This window comes from Bubalus bubalis, chromosome 20 (assembly GCF_019923935.1).
Source record: "Bubalus bubalis isolate 160015118507 breed Murrah chromosome 20, NDDB_SH_1, whole genome shotgun sequence".
NCBI classification, from domain to species: domain Eukaryota; kingdom Metazoa; phylum Chordata; class Mammalia; order Artiodactyla; family Bovidae; genus Bubalus; species Bubalus bubalis.
In genome coordinates, this window is record NC_059176.1 from 833,859 (window position 1) to 850,888 (window position 17,030).

General features: G+C 64.7%; 1 protein-coding gene across 7 annotated transcripts in view; it reads right to left on the reverse strand.

Moving 5' to 3' along the window:
- Nucleotides 1-17,030, reverse strand: part of MTA1 (metastasis associated 1) — a 33,289-nt gene that overhangs the window by 11,800 nt on the left and 4,459 nt on the right. For 4 of the 7 annotated variants that reach the window (XM_025277456.2, XM_025277455.2, XM_025277454.2 and 1 more), the window contains exons 2-7: nucleotides 8,904-8,971; nucleotides 5,270-5,363; nucleotides 2,832-2,882; nucleotides 2,304-2,430; nucleotides 2,019-2,082; nucleotides 97-214 (exon numbers count right to left, since the gene is read on the reverse strand). In XM_025277456.2, coding sequence (XP_025133241.1) covers nucleotides 97-214; nucleotides 2,019-2,082; nucleotides 2,304-2,430; nucleotides 2,832-2,882; nucleotides 5,270-5,363; nucleotides 8,904-8,971 — 522 coding nt within the window. The remainder of the gene's footprint in view (nucleotides 1-96; nucleotides 215-2,018; nucleotides 2,083-2,303; nucleotides 2,431-2,831; nucleotides 2,883-5,269; nucleotides 5,364-8,903; nucleotides 8,972-17,030) is intronic. The other 3 variants (XM_025277459.2, XM_025277458.2, XM_025277457.2) reach the window with 1 other exon arrangement.

A 17,030-nucleotide genomic window follows, 5' to 3' on the forward strand; every position in this document is an offset into this window, starting at 1 on the left:
GTTATGAAAATAACTGCTAAAAACAAAGTCTTCAGGTAGCGTGGAGGGTCCAGCGACAGGCGCTGGGGGTGCTGGGCCCGCAGCCCCCCCACCCACCTTCTTTCAGCAGGTCGGTGATGTCCGCCTGGTACCGGTTCCCCACCCGGATCTCCCCCTTGTCTGCCAGGAGGGTCTTCTGCTGGGGGTCGTAGACCAGAGAGTAGAAGAAGAAGTCCTGGAAAGCAGCACGGGGCGGGGCCGTCAGCGCACAGCGCCGCGGCTACGCGGGCTCGGGGCACAGGCCAGGCGGCTGCGGGCGGCTCCCCAGACTGCCTCGAGCCCGTCAGCAGCGAGTCTGAAAATTTAGTTTATAGAAGCATTTAACAGCAACAAAACCCCGAAGACATCTGGGAACACATCTGACAGATTCTGGGCTCGGCCTCCAAGGAGACGGCAGGGTTCCCGTGCAGTCGTCACAGGAGACGCACAGAGAGAGACCACGTAACAGGACGTCCCGGGCCCAGCGCCCAGAGCTGGCGGCTCCAGCCCGTGGGCACCCTCCTGCCGGCTCCAGGCCCACCTGGGGTCGGCGGGCACGACGCACCCTCCTCGGCCCCCAGGAAGCCGCGCTGAGCTGGCCTGGGCCGCTTCTCGAAAGCAAGCCTGCCGACCCGGGGCTTCCCCTGGGGCCTCACCGTATCCCGCAGGGTCTACCTGGCCCCGTGCCCCCACTGTGCCTTTCTTGACTCCCTTGCGGCTGTTCCTCCACAGCCTTCACCCCCCAGGCGGCAGCGGGCAGGGGCTGCCCCCGCGTCAGGGCCGAGGGCTCCTGGGTGTAGGTCCCGTGGGCTGCAGCTGTGCGCCTGTGCTGCCAGCCCCTCGCCTGGGCCATCCCCCCTCTCCTCAGAGCACCCACTTCCCAGCTGGGTGAAGGAGCGCAGCAGGAAACGCTCGCTGTGCACCCTAGAGACGCACGCAGGTGCCAGAGCGGGGCCCACGCGCCTCCCGAGGCTGGCTCACAGCCACCTGTGCTCAGGGTCGGCTGTCCACGTCACTGCTCGGGCGGCTGCCACCGGGGGACCTTTCCAAACTGCAGACCACGCATCTGCTCCCCAGGGGAAGCTGCCTGGGGCCACGGCCCTGCTCTGCCCGCCACCTTCCCAGGCCACACCAGGCCTCCCACAGGCAGGGCTCCCGGGGGCCTGGGCTGCCCCAGCGGCTCCTCTGCGCCAACTCCAGGCCGTCGCCTGGCGGTTCTCCAATTCCTGAGTCAGGGGTCAGGGAGGCCGCGCACCAGGCTGTCCTCGCTGGATCGCTGGACCACTGGCACCGGCGGCCACCTGTGCTCCCAGTCCACGCCGCCCCCTCCGCTCACTCCTCTGGGCCCCTGGAGAGCCTGGCCTGGCCTGGGGAGAGTGCCGCCCACAGGCGATGACACTCCTGTAGGAGCCGCCAGGACCCGGGGCAGGTGCCCTGGGAGCCAGAGGCGCGCGTCCGCTAGGACATGCGTGGAGCGGACCCTGAGCCTTGGCCACACCCTGGCCTGCCCTCGCAGGATGACAGTGGAGCCCCGCTGCAGTGAGCCCCGCTGGCCCACTGGCTTCCCTGAAGATGCGTCTTGCTGCTCCGGGGACACGCATGTGTCCTCTGGAGACGGCTCTGATGGTCATGTTTCTTGGGAGAGGCGGCAATGGAAAGGCAAGCCCATCAGAACCACCCGCCCTGGAGGTCACGGCGGGAAGGACAGCGGCCGCAGGGTGAGGAGCTCAGGCGTCACCGCGAGGCCCATCTACCCGTGGGACGAGGTTGGTCCCCTGGCCCCAGCAGCACTGATGATTCCTGTTTTACAAACTCAGACACTTCCGGTTGCCCTGCCGGCGATGCTAGGTCGGCACAGTGTGGCCGGGACACGGCAGCCAGGATAGCGGGGTGGGCACCCGCCTGCTGGGGAAGCCCAGACAGCAACCAAGGCAGCTGCCACGGGCCTCCCCACCCCCAGCAGAACAAGTCGTGCCCCTCGGGGGGCAGGGGAGCCTCACCTCCCGTTCCAGGTAGGACTTGAGGGACTCGGTCTCGTTCAGCAAAGTGACGCTGCACTTCCCCCTGCAAGGCAGGACACAGGAGAGCGTGCATCAGGGGAGGCGGGTGCCCCCCGTGCCCATCCAGGCCTGCGGTACCTGACGTGTGGTCCCTGCCCGGTGTGGTCCCCGCCCAGGCCTGCGGTACCTGACCTGTGCTCCCCGCCCGGGCCTGCGGTACCTGACCTGTGCTCCCCGCCCGGGCCTGCGGTACCTGACCTGTGCTCCCCGCCCGGGCCTGTGTACCTGATGTGCGTGGCGGGGAGGGATTCCAGCTGTCTAGACAGGAACAACTCCCGATGCCGCAGCTGGTGCTTGAGCTTCTCGGGCAGGTCCACCATCTCTGGGTTCTCCATCTCCTCCTCTATTTCTCCTGAAGGACAGAGAGGACACGGGCTCAGGCCACCGAACAGACCCACCCGCTGGCTCCCCTGGCCCCCACCCCCAGGGGGCCCCGGCAGGCGCTCGGGCAGCGCCAGTTCTAGCCCAGCCGCCCCAGAAGCCCGCAGCCGGGGTGTCTCATCAGGAAGGAGGACGTGTCCTAAGCCCGCGGGGGGAGACAGGGGAGACGGGGGAGACGAGGCGGCCGCTGCTGCATGTCCAGGGCTGGGAGGCAGAGACCCCAGGGCCGTGTCCCGTGCCCTCCCTGCACCAGAACGCCCTCAGGGCCAAGCTGCAGGGGCCTCCGCGGGCCCACCTCGCCACGGGCAAGCAGGGGCGGGCATGCAGCCCGGCGCACAGGCACCAGGACCCTCCCGCGAGGGCGGCTCTTACCTTCCTCACCGGTGTCGGCCCCCGATCCGGTTTTATAGCAGACTGACAGGGCTATACAACAGACAGACAGCGCCCAGACAGCAGGTCAGCCTCAGCGCCCGGCCTGGCTGAGGGGGTAAGGCTGGGAGGCAAGGTGGACAGGGGGCCGCAGACCAGCCGGCCGAAGCCAGAGGACTTCCCACCTAGCTGACCTCGGCCCTGCCCACCCCCACGTCCACGCCACCCACGCCTCCAAGCAGACCCCAGACCAGCCTGGGCCAGCCTGTCCTGGCAAAGTCGTAGGGAGCCAGACCTTCCGGAGAAGTGGGCCCGGGGCGCCGGGGGGGGTGGAATGGGTCCCCAAGCCAGATCAGTGGCGCAGCTTCCTGCCCGGGGTCCTCGGCCACCCCCCATGGCTGGGACACTGGTGCCCACAGGGAGAACCTGGAGTCTGGCATGTGGGGGCAGTAGGGGGCCTCCAGGACATGGACTCAGCACAGGCAGGCCTGGGGCGGGGGTGCCCTTGGCAGCGGTGGTCTGGGGCTACGCAGCAGGCAGGGAAAGCCAAGCCTGCAGCCAGATGACCCTCCACCCCGAGGCCCCCAGGAGGCCGCGCGGAGCACGCTCGGGCCCGTGCGGCCTGCAGCCCTCTGCTGCCCCCCTGTGGCGGCCATACAGGGACCCGCGCCACCCCCCACGCGTCCACAGCTCACAGAAGCTGGAAGGGCCAGGGGGCGGGCAGCTGGGGAGGAGGCCAGGCCAGGCTATCTGGGCGGGAGCCACAGGGACCTGGGCACCCACACTGTAGCCATGTCACGCCCTACCCCCTGGGGACCCCAGGGCAGCCCCACGTGAGGGCATCACCCGCACTCAGACATGGCCCCCAACCCACACTGATCGCGCTCATATCATCCAGGGGTAGCCTGGCTGGCCCGGCAGGGCAGCAAGGATCCGGGGCCAGAGACAGGGCCTCGCCCCCCTCATGGTGACACAGGCCCACCGGGTTCCCAACCGTCAGCATCACGAGGAGCAGCTAGGAGCCACACTGTGGTCTCAGAGGCAGCCAGGGCTTCGGCCAGGCTGGCCTCCTGCCCCCAGGAGACCAGGAATCTCTGCATGGCTCCGGAGCTCACTCTCCGAGGACCCGTAGACATGAGTGGGCTGCGGTGCCCAGCGTCGAGGAACCCAGGGGCACGCAGCCCCTGGGGCCAAAGCCCCTCCCTCTGGGATCCAGTGAGTCCTGGCCTTGGGCTCAGAGCTGGGGCCTCACCCACACACCCCACCGGTTCCCCTGAGCCCCGCACTTGCTCTGGGGTTCCTGGAAGGACCTGTCCCATGCCCACTACTCCTCAGGCAAGGTCCAGCTCTCAGGATAGCTCTGTGGGAGGCCCACACACCTGTGAGCAGGGCCAGGCGGGCAGCCCGAGGCCTGCAGACCCGGTGAGGGTGTTCCTGCTCCGGGGAGGCCCACGGGCCCAGGGCATCTGTGCTAACGGGGCGGGGCACGAGCTTGTGCCTCAGGCTCCGGGCCCAGAAGCAGCTCTAGCAGCAGATCCGACCACACAGTGGGCGCCCACCCAGCCTCTATCCCTCCTGCCAGAAGGGCCCCCGAGTATCCTTCCCACTCCCCTGGCACTGGGCCGGGTCCCAGGCAGCAGGGTGGACCGGCGTCCCCCTAGCCTGGCCGCAGTGGGCTCAGAGACCCCGGCCCCATGAGATGGAGGGTCCAGGGGAGACGGAGGCCCTGCCCTGAGCTGGGCCTGGGGGCCTCCCCAGCCCTGCCAGCTCCCGCCTTTGGGGGGACCCACTCCCTGCAGGTCTCGTGACCTAACGCTTGGACAAGCTCCCCTGGGGCCCGAGGGCAGAAGAGCTGGGCCCGTGGACATGGCCGCCACCGTGCGCGGAGGGCCAGGGCTGCAATCACTCAGGGCTGGGCATGGACATGGGAGACTGCCCGCCATTGGCTATGCCTGGGCCACACAGACCCGCGGCCGGCCTCAGGGCCCTGACCGTCGGGATGGCGCAAATGGGGCCAGCCGGCTAACACCACCCCCCCAGGATCCGGCTCCTCTGCTCAGCACTGGGAGGCCGCAGGCAGTGCTGAGCTGGTAGGCACAGGCTCTGGGAGGGCCCAGTGGCCCTGAACCCCACCCCTGCCCCTCTGGGCACAGCACCAGGTCCTGCACTGGACGGAGGCTCCTGCCACAAGGTCGCTGTGGATGGGAGGTACGCACACACGCATGCGGGCCGGAACCCACAGGTGGAGCCCGCCCCCACCGGAGGCACCCACCCTGCGTGGCCCACCCCCAGGCCTCAGCCCAGGCCTGGACCCCTGCACTGTGCAAGGGACGGTCCCACCGCGGACACGGACAGCCCCCACCCCGCCCCCGGCTGAAGGCCCCAGGGAATGGGAGCGCGGGCCCTCCGAGGGCCGGGGCGGCGCGGGCAGGGGGACTCACTGGCATGCTTGTCAGCCAGGGCGATGAGGCTGCTGGAGATGTCGCGGCGCCGGTAGAAGCACACCACCTTGGCCTCCACATTCCCGCTGGCCGTCTGCAACAGCAAGGCAGGCTTTGAGCGCCCTCGCGGGGCGGCCCCCACGCAGGGCCCCGGGCGGGGGGCAGGGACCTCACACACGGGGCCCCGGGCGGGAGCAGGACAGTGCACGCGGGGGCCGCGCAGGGGTGGGGGTGGGGCGCGAGGGGCGGGGTGGGCAGGGACCGCGCCCCGAGCTAAGGGCCAGGGCCGGGGGCAGGGGGGGACGCACAGCGGACCTAAAGCCACCTGCACCCCTGCGTGTGGGCACCAGATGGGCACGGCTGAGGACAGGGTGCTGGTCCCTGCCGTCCCGTGAGCGGAGCCCGAGCCTCCAGGGACGCGGGCACCTGGATAGGAGCGGCCGCCGCAGCCAGGGACAATCAGGCTGTCAAGGCCCATGAGGCGCCAACCGAGCAGCAGCCAGGACACGGCAAAACCAGAGGTGCTGACCTCACATGGAGAAGACTGTTTTTAAACTAACAGGTGTTTACGACATTTTTAACAATAATACAAAGGCTGTATCACAATTCTAATCTTTGTAGAATTTAAAATATTGCAGCGTTTCTCACATTAGACTAAACTCTCTTTATACAAAGCATTTAACTTCTAGTTATTCAACTCCATTAGACCAGAAACCTTTCAAGAAAGTCTTCCAGGCTTTTCGCGTTCCTGACCAAAGTAAGTGTTACCCCTCTGCTGCTTTACAAGGTCGCCACAGAGACTTCGGAGGGCACACAGCCTCCCTCCAGCCCACGAGGGACGTGATGAGAACCAAGATGTCTCCAGGGAAAACTAAGGTCCAGAATGCTCGCAGGTGGTGTGCCCGTCCTGAGCGTGGGAGCACAGCCCATCGGGACGTGGTCTGCAGGACACGGGTGTCCCGAGTTTTGCGTGCTGTGATTCCCAGACCAAAAAGCCAGCCCTAGAAACAGTCTGGAGGCCATCTGCTGAGGTGGGAAGGACGAGGGGCCTTTGACAGAGGCAGACATCCGGCACCTCAACAGGACGGCAGAAGCGACTGGACGGAGCGGGGAGGCCGACCACAGAGCACCCGGGCTCAAGTCTTCAGGGCTCCATCGCAGAGCGCGCCCCCGGGGGGCCCTGCCCGGGAGCAGACGCCCTGCAGGGTCCTCCACCAGGACGACAGCACGGTGCGCGGGGGATGTCCTGTCGGGCTTGGTGGCACCTACTTGTGCCGCTTGCTGGACTTTGTGGAGATTCCCGCGCGCAGGCTCTGACCTCACTCTGAAATCTGCCTTCTAATTCCTGGGGGGACCCCGCTGGGCCCCCCACACCCCCGCCTCGAGGGTCTGCCCCTCCCCACCCCCAGAGCAGGCCTCTCCCTGTCCTTTCAAAACAGTAATCCGCTCCAGTGGCGAAAAACTTAATTTTCCATGGAGGCAAGGCAGGTCCGATACAAACCCAATCAAACTTCTAAGGAGAAAACTCAACAATCCCTTCGCAAGCTCATGAAAGCCCCAAGGCCCAGGAGGGCCAGGGGAGGAGGTGGCAGGCGCAGCTTGAGGAGGGTTTGTGGGGTCAGGGCTTTGTGGGAGGCAGAGGGGAAGGGTGAACCAGCAGAGATGCAAACCCCAACCCATGGGATGACCGCAACTGCGCTTTTCTTAAAGGAAGCTCACCGCCCACGCGCTCTTCTTTACGGAAAAGCGGCAAAGCATGGCGGTGGCCCTGCCTGCCACGCGACCCACTCCCCTCCCACCAGTCACAGTTCACTCCAGGGTCTGCTCCACCTGCTGGGACCCCTACACCACCCTAGGCCGCTCCGGGGGGACAGTGTGGAGACAGGCCAGCCGCCTGCAGGGCGCCCTTCCGTGGGGTCATCCGCTGTCCTGGGGCTGGGAGGGCCTGCGGCTCTGGGAGGAAGGCCGTGGGGGCAGGTGGGGTGAGGGAGCATTTCCTCGGTCACTTCTCTGCCTGCGAGGTCCCTGTCCCTCTGAGCCCTGCTGGCTGGCCGCTGGGCCCCCGGAGGAGCCTCCACTTGGCTGACTTCTCTGTGATTTCGTCCCAGTTTCCGCGAGCACTTTCCAGGGGTTACTTCTCACCGAGTCTCCCAGGACTGCCGTCCCACCAACCGCAGCAGTGGCCGTGTCCCTGAGGGTGCCCAGCGCACCTGGCCTGTCTCCCTCGTCAGCTGCGCCCGTGTCAGCCCTGTCCCCAGCCGTTGTGACAGGCCTCACGAGGAAGCTGCCCTTCTGTCTTCCTGCCCACCAGGCCGCCGGCCAAGGGCAGGCGTTTCAAGGGAAGAGCGACTCAGGTCTGGCCCCGGAGATCACCCTTCTCCACCTCCCCACATGCTTGAGGCTGCCGGGGCCCCAGCCAATCAGGTGAGAGCCCTCCGGCTGACCGGTCTGCAGCCTCTGCCTGAGCCGCGCTTGCCCGGGCTGCGACCACCTCTCCAGCCGGGACCGAGCCCCGTGCCCCACGGCGGGGAGGCGGGCAGGGCACAGGGCTGAGGACCAGCCAGACGGCCTTGCGCCCTGGCTCCTGGGAGCCGCCTTCCTCCCGCCCCACCCGCAGAGCCCCCGGGGTCCGCCTGCCTCGTGGCTGTCATGGGTGGAGATCGAGGGGGAGGGCCACAGCCAGAGCGAGGGCACCACGGCCGCCCTGAGACCCAGGCCGCAGCGGCCCCACCAGCCAAGGAGACACTGGGGGCAGAGTCCTGGCCGAGCTGCGCCCCCAACCGGTACCAGTGCCCACCACATGGGGGTGACCACCTGCTCCCGTCACAGCAGCGGGCACGGGGGAGCCCTCCTGCCCTGTGGCCCCAGCAGGCGATGAACAGGGGGCAGGGGAGGTGGCCCAGGGCCCAGGCTCCAGCAGCGAGGCCGCCCCACAGCACGTCCTGGCCAGGCCGCAGCCGCAGCCTGAGGCCATCCGGGAGCACCAGCTCACTGCAGCCAGCCCAGGCTGGGGCTGCGGGGCCCGACCTCCCACCCACGCCTGGTCGTGGCGAGCGTGGCCGTGGGGCTGCGGTGCAGCCGCAGCCAAGTCTGATCTTTGGTGGGTGAGTGCCCTGACTGGCCCGGCGTGGAGGCCCCGCAAGGCAGCCCCTCGCCTCCACGGGCGACATGGAGCTTCTCGGAGGGCTGCTCCGGGGAAGGGGCCGCAGCCACCCCTGCGGGAACCTGGGAGGGAGAAGCAGCAGGCCCCAGGGCCGCTGACCGAGCTCCACGGTGGCTGAGGAGAGGGCACGCTCGGCGGCCCCCCAGCAGCCCCACCCGTGCGGCCAACCAGGTGGCCGGCAGGAGAGGCGGGGCGGCTCCAGGGGCTGGGGCGTTCTGCAGGGACAGGGCCCCCTCCTCCGACCGGGAGCCTGCTCCCTCCTCAGCCCCAGGGCTGGAAGGGCTCAGGAGCACCCGCCCCGGTGTGGAGCGGGAAGGGAGATGGGCAGGGGCGTCCTTCACTGTCACTCCTCTGTCAGGGGCATCCTACCCAGAGTCTTCCTGCCCACTGCATCCCCCCCTCAGCGAGGCCAGCAGGGACCCCGAGGAAGGGGCTCCAGGAGGACCCCCGGCAGGGATGGGCACACGCTACCTTGTTGAGCTCCTCGATCCTCCGGATCAGGTACGGGTTGCTGGAGGAGTTCTCGAAGTAGACGTAGTCTGCAAAGGGGTGGGGGGGAGAGCATGTCAGCTGTGCAGAGCCCCCCACCCGCCCTAGGGTCCTCACTGTGGGGGCGGGTAAGCTGAGGCAGGGTTGCTGCTCCGGGCGGGAGTCCACAGCCCGCCCCCGGGACATCTTTGCAGTGTTGGGGGGCACCTGGGTCGGATGGGTGGGGCCCCAGAGACGTCAGCACAGGGAAGGGCTGCCAGACCCCACCCCACCCCACACACACCAGTCCCAGCCCTGGCAACCCACCACCTTCCCTGCAAAGACAGACACGCTGGACAGGGTCCTGGACTCCTGCGGGGGCGGGAGGAGGCCGGGCACCCAGGGGAGTGGGGTCCCAGACCTCAGGTCAGTGCAAACTCCCCTCACAGAAGTTCGTTTCCCCAAAGCCCCGGGGTAGGCGCAGGGAGGCCTGCAGTGGGAGCGGGGGGCCTGCCTGGGGAAGCCCAGGACAGCCAGCAGGCCACCGGCTGCCAGCCCGGCCGTGGGCCCTCACCCGCCCCACGCGCCCGCAGGGGACGGCTGCCCCGCTGGACTCTGCTGAGGCTTGCACGCGGCCCAGTTGACCCCGGATGGACAGTACCCCAGAGGGGTCACAGCAGGGGTGTGCCCGTCCACGCTGACGGGGCGGGGGCCCCAGGGCGGGCTGGCCATGCAGTGGGCGGGCTTTATCACATATGTTGATTTGCTCAGTAAAGCGGTTTTTACAAAAAGGCCTCAGATCAACCATCGAAGCTTTCACTCTAAGAAACCAGATAACAAGCAAATTAAACCTGAAAGAATGGCTCCTATGTGTCAGGAACCGGAAACGGCCCACACGCCCCAGGTGCCGTGTGTCCGGGGCAGCGCCCAGCTCCCCGGACGGGGGTGGGGGCCACACCCCCAGGGCCCCGCACTCCCGAGGGCTTCAAGGTGGGCACAAACACGGGGCAGGACAGGGGTGGGCCCAGCGGCCTGACCCTCAGCAGCCATGGGGCGGCAGGGGGCTGCAGGGACACCCACCAAGGACCTGAATTGAGAAGCAACAGCCTCGCAGGGACAGAAAGAGAAAAGAACCCCCCAACCGCCCACCAAACACGGAGGGAAGGCCGACCACAGGTCCACTCACACTCCCCCCGCCAGCACCCTGGGGACCACAGTGTGGAGCCCCCCACCCCAGGGTGCAACCTCTGCACAGCCAGGCCGGCAGCCTGGATGGGGCCACACCCCCAGCCCAGGGGTCACAGTGGCAGAATAAGGACGAAAAGCCACCTAGCCACCTCAGTCGACGACACCAGGAGTCCAGGGAACATCCGTGCCTGCTGGCTGGCTTTTCCAAAACCTACCGTGACGCCACCTTTACTGATGGACCCGGGACCGGGCACCCGCCGCCCCCTGCTGCTCACTCACAGGACCCAGCCGGCTCCACGAGCAGAGACAGCAAATACATGAGAGGCGTGCAGGTTGGAAAGAAGAGAGAGACTCTCCATGCAGATGACATGGCTGTCCACAGAGAAATTCCCGGTCGACCAAACAGCTGCCAGCACTGAGAGGCTGGGGCCGCCCCAGCCTGCTGGAAGGGCCTCAGCTGCCCGCGGCCAGGGTGGCCTGCTCCATAAACCTGCTTTCTCTTGTTAGAAGAAAGCAGCTCAGGAGAGAGGATTTAACAAGTTCCCAGGATACAAAAGTCTATCAGAAGCGCCATCTACAGGACTCCCCTGGCAGTCCAGTGGTTAAGAATCTGCCAGCCAACACAGGGGACACAGGGTCCACCCTCGGTCTGGGAGGCCGGCATGCGTCACGGGGCAGCTAAGCCCACGTGCCGCAGGAGAAGGCGTGCCGTGAGACCGTGCAGCGCGTGGAGGAGCCCCGCTTGCCACGGCCAGAGAGGTCCTGCTGGTGGCAGCCACAGTCCCGCGCAGCCAAGAGCTGAAACACTGATAAATAAAAAAATCAGGTACCATCTAATACTTCAGTACTGAGGTATCAATGTAACAACCTACGAATCTTTAAAGATCAAAAGTCCTGTGCAAAGATCTGTGTGCTGAAAACTACAAAACGCTAGTGAGAAAAACCAACGAAGTCTAAGTAAGTAGTAGCGTATGAGGTATCAGTAGAACACAGACCATGAGCCTTTTCCGGTAAAGGGCCCGACAGTGAAGACTGCAGGCCTCGCAGGACAGGAAGCGAAACCAAGATGCCCCTTTAGGTTATTTATTCACAGGATACACGTCCACAAACATTTTGCCAATGAAATCTAAAATTAAGTAACTGAATACACTTTTTCTGATAAAATACTAGTGTACTAAGAAATTGCTTGGGGGGGACAATTCATTTAAGCAGGGCTCAAAGTTCACGTGCTTCATCACGAAAGCCCAGGGCCCTGTCCCTGCTGACACCGACCTGTGCCGCGGTCTCAGCATCTCTCCACACAGGAAGCACCCAAACACCAGTATCCGTCTGCCGGTGTGAAAGCTGAATTGAGAACATTCGTGTCGAACTTGCTGAGCTTCCTCTCTGACCCTTCCTTTCAGTGTCTATGCAGCGAAGGGTCAGCCCAGCAGGCCCCAGGGCAGCCCTGGCTGCGCGACCAGCTGGGAGGAGCACCCTGGACACCGAGGTGCATGTGGTCACACTGTCTGCAACCCCGGAGAGACGGGCGGGAAGCGGGACCTTCTTCCTCCGCTGCTTGTGGCGTGCATCCTTCCGCTGTCAGGATCCTAACCTGAAGCTCGAGTGCAGCTCCGCCGAGTTCTCAGAGTCCTGTCGGCGAAGGACCAAACCCAAAGCACCTCAGAGGTGGGCGGCAGAGCGGCTTCTGAAACCCGGACACCTCCACTGCCCAGCACTGCAGCCTGAGCTCATAAAACACACCCATTGCAAACGTGGGTCCAAACAGAGGCCCCGTCTCGCCTTCCGACAGGAGGAATCTGCACAGAGCAGTCGGTGATGTGCACATCAGTGTCACCAAAACGGATGCGTAAACTTGCAGTAAGTGCCATTTTATGTCCTTTTCAGACGAATTCATAGAGAACCATCATCAAAGCCACAGCAAAACTTGACGTCCAAAGGCAGTCTGCGTTCAAAACAGTTGAGAAACGATTGAGAGCCGTTCCCCTCGTCCTGAGCAGGGCAAGTCAAGATATGCAGCCTCCACTTCTGATACGCCTCACAGAGCTGACGACGGCAGAGTCCACAAGCGGACACGGCTCACGGTGGACACACAGGTTGGGTGAGGCAGGAGACCCCGCGTTCTGTGCACACGCCTGCTGAGCAGCTGCCCAGCGTGCTCACGCACTCTGCCCAGTGTCCGGCCACGCCCCACGGTCGACCCGTCACCTGTGACAGGTCTGCCACTGCCAGGGTTCTCCGGGAAAGCAGAACCAACGGCAGGAAGAGGCACGTATGTGTGCATGGCACACACGTGTGTGCACACTCGCATGCAGCAGTTCGTCCCGCCGGCCAGCTCGCATGGAAACGGAGGCCAAGAGGTCAGACGACGTGCCGTCCGCGAGCCAAGGGCCAGGACGGCTGGTGGTGAGGGTCAGCCCAAGTCTGACAGCCTGAGACCCAGGAGCCCCTGAACCGCCTGAGGGCAGGAGGGGACAGACACATGGCTAAGAGCGAGAGCCAGCTGCTCCCCGCGGTGCTGCGGCCGGGTGGGGAGGGCTCAGATCCAGCGCTGACCTGTCCCGAAGCACCCTGGCGGAAACCCCAGAACGACAACCCCCGGCCGCCCTGAGCCCAACCGGGTGGACACAGCGTCCCAGCAGAGCCCACTTTCGCTGCACCAGGCTGGTGTTTTCCCAACTTCTCTGAGCATCTAGGCTGTGCCTCCAAGCAGACTCTTCACACAGCCAGGCTCCTGACCCCGGGGCTCCGGGCCCGCAGGCTGGGAAGCCGACCACCATCACAACACAGGGACGTCACGGCCAGGGACCGGCTTTTCCTGCCCAGCCAAAGTTCCATGGAGACCCCATCACATCTTCTTCATGGACTTGCTGAGGACGGTCAGCTGCGACGGGCCCTCTCTGAGCTGGAAGGTCCACAGCTGTTCCCACACACGCTGTCCCCACACACACGCTGTCCCAACACACACACGCTGTCCCAACACACACACGCTGTCCCCGCACACACACGCTGTCCCCGCACACACACGCTGTCCCAACACACGCTGTCCCCACACACACGCTGTCCCAATACACACACGCTGTCCCCACACACACGCTGTCCCAACACACACTGTCCCCACACACACGCTGTCCCAATACACATACGCTGTCCCCGCACACACATGCTGTCCCAACACACGCTGTCCCCACACACATGCTGTCCCCACACACACACGCTGTCCCCACACACACACGCTGTCCCCGCACACATGCTGTCCCCGCACATATGCTGTGCCCACACACACACGCTGTCCCCACACACGCTGTCCCTGCACACACACAGTCCCTGCACACACACACGCTATTCCGGCACAGGCTGTCCCCGCACACACACGCTGTCCCAATACACACACGCTGTCCCTGTGTGCACGCTGTCCCCGCACACAGTCCCCGTGCGCACACGCTGTCCCAATACACACACATGCTGTCCCAATACACACACGCTGTCCCAACACACCCACGCTGTCCCAACACACACACGCTGTCCCAACACACACACGCTGTCCCCGCACACACACGCTGTCCCCGTACACACGCGCTGTCCCCGCGCACACGCGCTGTCCCCACACACACACGCTGTCCTCGCACACACACACTGTCCCAACATACACACGCCGTCCCTGTACACATACACTGTCCCAATACACACATGCTGTCCCCACACACACGCTGTCCCCACACACACGCTGTCCCCGCACACGCACGCTGTCCCCGCACACACGCTGTCCCAATACACACATGCTGTCCCCACATGCACGCTGTCCCCGCACACGCACGCTGTCCCCGCACACACGCTGTCCCAATACACACATGCTGTCCCCACATGCACGCTGTCCCCGCACACGCACGCTGTCCCCGCACACACGCTGTCCCGGCACATGCTGTCCCCACACACACGCTGTCCCCACACGCATGCTATTCCAGCACATGCTGTCCCCACACACACACCCCGCGAGGACCCTGCTGAGCCCAGTGCTCCACTCTCTGGGACACTGACATTACGATGTGGGTGTGTGACTCGGTGACGGCCCCCCGGGTGGGCGCACAGGTGGGCACACGGGCAGGCGCCTCACCGCCCACCGCTCGACTTCGCCAAGGCCCCACAGCAGCCCAGGGACACGGGCAAACACCCGCGTGGCGCGTTCCGACACGACTTTATTTAGAGACACTGAAGCTCGTATTTCACAGAATTTTCACTTGCCCTAAAGTATTCTTTTCATTTTTTCCCCCTCAACCATTTAAAAATGTAGGAACCATTCTTAGCTCGTGAGTCACAGGAGAACAGTCAGCGGGCCACAGCCTGCCAGGCCCTGCAGGAGGGACGAGTCCTGGAAAAGATGCCAACCTTGCCCCAAACTGATATCAGCCACAGTTTCACCATAATCCCAATCAAAACTCCACTGTGTTTTCTGTAGAAAAGTCAGTTAAGACAATCCTACACTTTACACAGGACATCCAAGACGGCAGAACAGATGAAACCATCTGGAAACAGCATGAAGTCAGGGACTTCCTGCCCACTGGTTAGCACTCAGCGCTGTCGCTGCCCCGGGTGGGACCCCTGTTGGGGGAACTAAGACCTCGCGAGCCTCAAGTGCAGCTGAAAGAAAAGGACGACTCGGAGACGCCCCACCTGACCCAGGCTTGCTGTGAAGTCACCGTGGCCCACACGGTGCGGAGAGGCAAACAGCTGCGACCAGACACCCCCGGGTCGGGGGTCAGAAGGCCGAGAGGTGGCGACGGGCCACAGGACACTCACACGCACAAGAAAGAAGCCGAGGACCTTCATCTCAAGCTCAAAATGTGTCACACACTTACAAGTAAAACCCAGAACTATAAACACTCTACGAGAACACAGGACAAGATCTTTGTGACCTTGGGGTTGGCGGATTTTATACACAAAATATGTAAATTATAAAAGAAAAAATTACAAAACACATATCTGATAAAGCACTAAAATATACAACATAAAACAAAGCATCACAACTCGGTGGCGAGCTTCTTCCCAATCTCAGAAACCAGACAGAGGGCTCGTGCAGACACCTGGCCAGATGCTAGGAGGCCATCGACAGGTGGAAAGATGCCCCACGCCTCGACCCAGGGAGACTGGAGGCGCCCTGCCTGCCTGTCAGACCCTCGACAGAGACACTGGCCCGACGAGACCCAGCCGGCCAGGATGCAGAGGGCCCGGGGCACAGGGGGTGCCCCCGCCCCGCCAGGCCCCCCCAGCCCGGGACTCTCACCACGACAACTGACACAGTCACCAGAAGCTGGAGATGACTCTGCGGTGATACGAACGTGCCCTTCAAATGTCACGCTGAAATCTCAACCCTGAAGACAGCTATCTGGAGGCAGGACCTCTGGGAAGGCCTGAGGGTGAGCCCCGGAAGTGGCAATTTGCACTCTTACAGGAGACCCCTGGAGCTCCCTGCCAGGAAGTGGGCTCTCCCAAGATATCAGGTCTGCAGGGGGCAGCCTGGACCGTGTCCAGGGTCCTGCAGCCTCCAGAACTGCAAGCAGCCACCTCTGCTGCTGACCAGCCCTCAGGCTGGGGCCTCCAGACCCAACGTCCCACAGCTGCTGAGTCCACCGCGACACGTCCGTTCGACAGAACCGAATCGGAAGGCAGAGGAAGGCGCTCCCCACACCTGGGCGAGCCCTGGACGCGCTGCATGACACCCTGTAGAGGGCGTCGGGAGCGACAGGGTCCCCTCGGGGCTGCGGAGCCAGGCTCGGTGTGGGGGGCTGACCAAAAGGCAAGAGGGAAACGAGCGGGTCGTGCCAGCCGTCTGACCACCGGGGTCCCCCCACCCCGGCCTGTTGAGACCACACACCTGGAAGCACGTGTGACAGACGCTGTGCACACGTGTCCAAATCACAGAGCTGACCCACAAAGGGTGTGTAAGCATGTACTTCGACAGACCTAGCTTTCAACCCTTAGCGACGGGAATCGCATCTCTAAGTCATCACTAACGCTGAAGTCTCCTGAGCTGACCCACTGGCCCAGGGCGAAGTCAGGGCCAGGGCCAGGGCCAGGGTCAGGCTCCTGCAGCCTCGGGCCAGGCTTTCTTCCGGGATCAACAGCCCAGCACCTGCTCTCCGCGCTCAGCTCAGAGACTGACAGCCGCATCCTGCCTCGCGTCACACCACCGGTTCACAGCTACAGCCTGCCGGCACTGAGGGACCCTGGACGCACCTCAGGGCATTGCTGGGCCCACTGAAACAAGGGAACCTCTGACTAAAAGCACGGAACCTCTAACGGCACAGTCCTAAGGCCAGGGGACTGCTCGCTCGCAGCTCCGCCGGGCAGCATTACCCTGAGGGACCCGCAGACTCGCAAAGGCGAGCAGCCAGGAGCGACGAGGCAGGGCGGGACGAAGGGAGGCCCCCAGGAAGGCAGCGCAACCCCCGAAGGGCCAGGTCGCCAGCACCTCGGGGACGGGCTCCTACCAGCCCCGGGCCGCAGACCCCGCAGAGGGCCGTGGGGCAGAGGCTCAGCCCGGGGGCTGGGAGCCTGTGGGAGCCCGACCCCAAGCCCCGGCCGGCCTCCACATTCACCTGCCGAGCCTCACGGGCCCGGGGCCTGGCATGCACACCCCCTCGGGCCCAGTGCTGACCGCGCCATCTCTCCAGCCAGACCTCCCGTGCACACACCCGCTGGACGGAGGCCAGGCCCTGCCAGGAGCCGAAGTGGCCGATGACCAAGGGGCCAGCCTCTGTCCAGGGGGTCAGAGGATGGAGGTGACGGGGGGTTGGGCCGGGCACCAGGCCTGAGCTCAGACACCCCGCGCTCTCTCTGGACAAAGGGGCAGAACTGTACCCACCTGGACCCCAGAAAAGGCCCTGTGGACCCTACGCTGACCCACACACAGACCTGCAGGCCTGAGCTCACACGGTGCCCACT